This window comes from Monoraphidium neglectum (genome assembly GCF_000611645.1).
Source record: "Monoraphidium neglectum strain SAG 48.87 unplaced genomic scaffold scaffold00917, whole genome shotgun sequence".
In the NCBI taxonomy this organism is placed as follows: Eukaryota; Viridiplantae; Chlorophyta; class Chlorophyceae; order Sphaeropleales; family Selenastraceae; genus Monoraphidium; species Monoraphidium neglectum.
The window spans coordinates 16865-19033 of NW_014012711.1; the positions used below are offsets into that span (position 1 = coordinate 16865).

At 68.0% G+C, this 2169-nt stretch overlaps 1 protein-coding gene across 1 annotated transcript in view; it reads left to right on the forward strand.

Annotated features, from left to right (window-relative positions):
- MNEG_5919 (hypothetical protein) overlaps nucleotides 1-1947 on the forward strand; it is a gene marked incomplete at both ends in the record, with an annotated part of 4564 nt that extends 2617 nt beyond the window's left edge. Inside the window, 6 exons of the mRNA XM_014045608.1 lie at nucleotides 11-80; nucleotides 485-598; nucleotides 963-1133; nucleotides 1235-1353; nucleotides 1548-1644; nucleotides 1861-1947. Of these exons, the coding sequence (XP_013901062.1) occupies nucleotides 11-80; nucleotides 485-598; nucleotides 963-1133; nucleotides 1235-1353; nucleotides 1548-1644; nucleotides 1861-1947 (658 nt within the window). The remainder of the gene's footprint in view (nucleotides 1-10; nucleotides 81-484; nucleotides 599-962; nucleotides 1134-1234; nucleotides 1354-1547; nucleotides 1645-1860) is intronic.
- Between the last annotated feature and the right edge of the window lie 222 nt (nucleotides 1948-2169).

Genomic DNA, 2169 nt, shown 5'->3' on the forward strand with positions numbered 1-2169 from the left:
CCCCCACCAGCTACGTGGCCCTCCTGGGCCTGCTGCTGCCCGGCTACTCCTACACGGGCGTGGATGGCCCCGTCCACATGGTGAGCGGTGATGTCATGCTGCGTCAACCCCCATCTGTTGCACGGCCCACAAACCCGGGTGCTGCGCGGGATCCACCCACACACACATCCGCCCCTGTGCCGCATCGCCCTACTCCGGCTCCGCCCTGCTCGTTTGCGTATCACAGGCAATGTTGCCGCCGGCCCAACCCCATCATGCTGACCTGTTGTCAGCCCCGCACCACTGCCCCGCCCCTGCCAACCCGCATGAAGGACACCATCACGTAACTCTCTTGAGAGCACACTCACATAACACACACGCACACAAACACTCATACCGAGTGGGCACACACACGCGCATGCACGCACATGCACACATAAACACCAACTCACACACACACACGAACGCACGCGCGCTCGCCCTCCCTCCCTCCACTGCGTCCCAGGCTGAGGAGGTCAATGGCAGTGAGAGGGGCCCCGTCATCGCCATCCTCAACGGCATCGGCATCATGTTTGTGGGGGGCCTCGCCATGATCATCTCCCTGCTCTTCTCAATGAAGGTGGGGGGTGGAGGTGGTGTGCAGGGGAAGGGGGGGTGGGGTTGGGCTAGTTGGTGTTTATGTGTTTTTGAAGGGGTGGGGTGAGCGGGGGACTGGAGGCCATGGGGGCAGTACAGATGATGGGCAGGGACCACATAAGGAGAGGGAGGGGGGCGGTTGGCCTTGGGAAAGCCGCTTGTCACTGGTCGATGTGGGACGGGGAGGGGGGCACGAGGGGTGGGGGCAGACGGGCCGCACGCGCATGCACATGCCCAGCTTCACACATGTGCGATCCCAAACACGGTGTGGGCACGCGCCCAGCAGGCTGCTCACCAACCCCGCGTGCCCTTTCGACCCCTGTCCTACCCCCCACCCACCCCCATAGTCCCTGGAGAGTGTCCTGGACGAGAGCAACGCGTCAGGCGGCAACCCCATCCCCCAGGCACGCGCGCTCGCACGGCCCCTCGGCCGTCTCCCGGCCGCACAGCTCCGCAGCCTCTCTCCCGGCCAGCGGCGCTCCAGGCCGGCATCTGGTCCAGCGGCGAGACGCGCTCTCGTGTGTATGCGCAGTCACGCGATCCCCTCCCCCCCTCCCTCCCCCAAAGACCACGACCCTCATCACCCCCTCAACCCCAAACTCTCCCTCCCTCACTCCAGATCATGTACGACGCCTTCAACGACCGATTCAACAACCCGGCGGCCGGCATAGCTCTCCAGATCATCCCCATCGCGGCCTCGTTCTTCTGTCTGGTGGCCACAACCACCTATGTGTCCCGGTGCGCGGCGCAGCGGCATGCGACGCACCATTACCGCTGTAGGGGCCCCTGCCTTGGCGAGCTGTGCGCCTCCAGCAGTCCTCGGGCACCCCTCCACCGCGCGCTGCGCCCGGCCGCTGACCTGGTCCACCCGCTGCGGAGTCACACCACCCCTGAGTAATCGTCACCCCGTCACCCCCGTCACCACCGTGCAGGATCATGTTCTGTTACTCGCGCGACCGCGCGGTGCCCTTCTCCAGCCTCTGGGTCAGGGTGGACAAGCGCACGCGCACCCCCCAGGCGGCACTCTGGGTGAGCCTCGCGGCCAGGCGGGACAAGAACGGGCGTGGCGCGTGGGCCTGGGGCGGGAGGCACTGGCCCCGTGAGTGGGGCTGCGGCGATCAGAGTGTCGAGCCCGGAGCAGCGGGCTGCGGGGCCGCGGAAACGTGAGCAGCCCCGCCACCGCCGGCCACTCACTCGGCCACGGCTGCCCTCCGGCGCGCCTGCCCTCGCCGCCGCGCCGCGCAGTGCGTGTGCACCCTGGCGCTGATGCTGGGCCTGCCCATGCTGGGATCAGACACTGGTGAGACCCAGCGGGGGGTTTGGGGTGCATGATCCGGGAAGCATGATCTGGGAGGCCGCACCGCCACGCGGCACGTGGAGCTGCACACCTGGGCGCAGGCCAGTCCGCGGGGGCAAAGGGGGGGGTCGCGCCCCTGCCCCGCCGGCGCCGGCCCTCGTCACCCACCGCTCTGTCAACACTGCAGCTGCGGCAACCCCGCACGCCGCGCCTCCCATCCCCCCTCCCATCATGCACACAACGCCGCGCGTCCAATG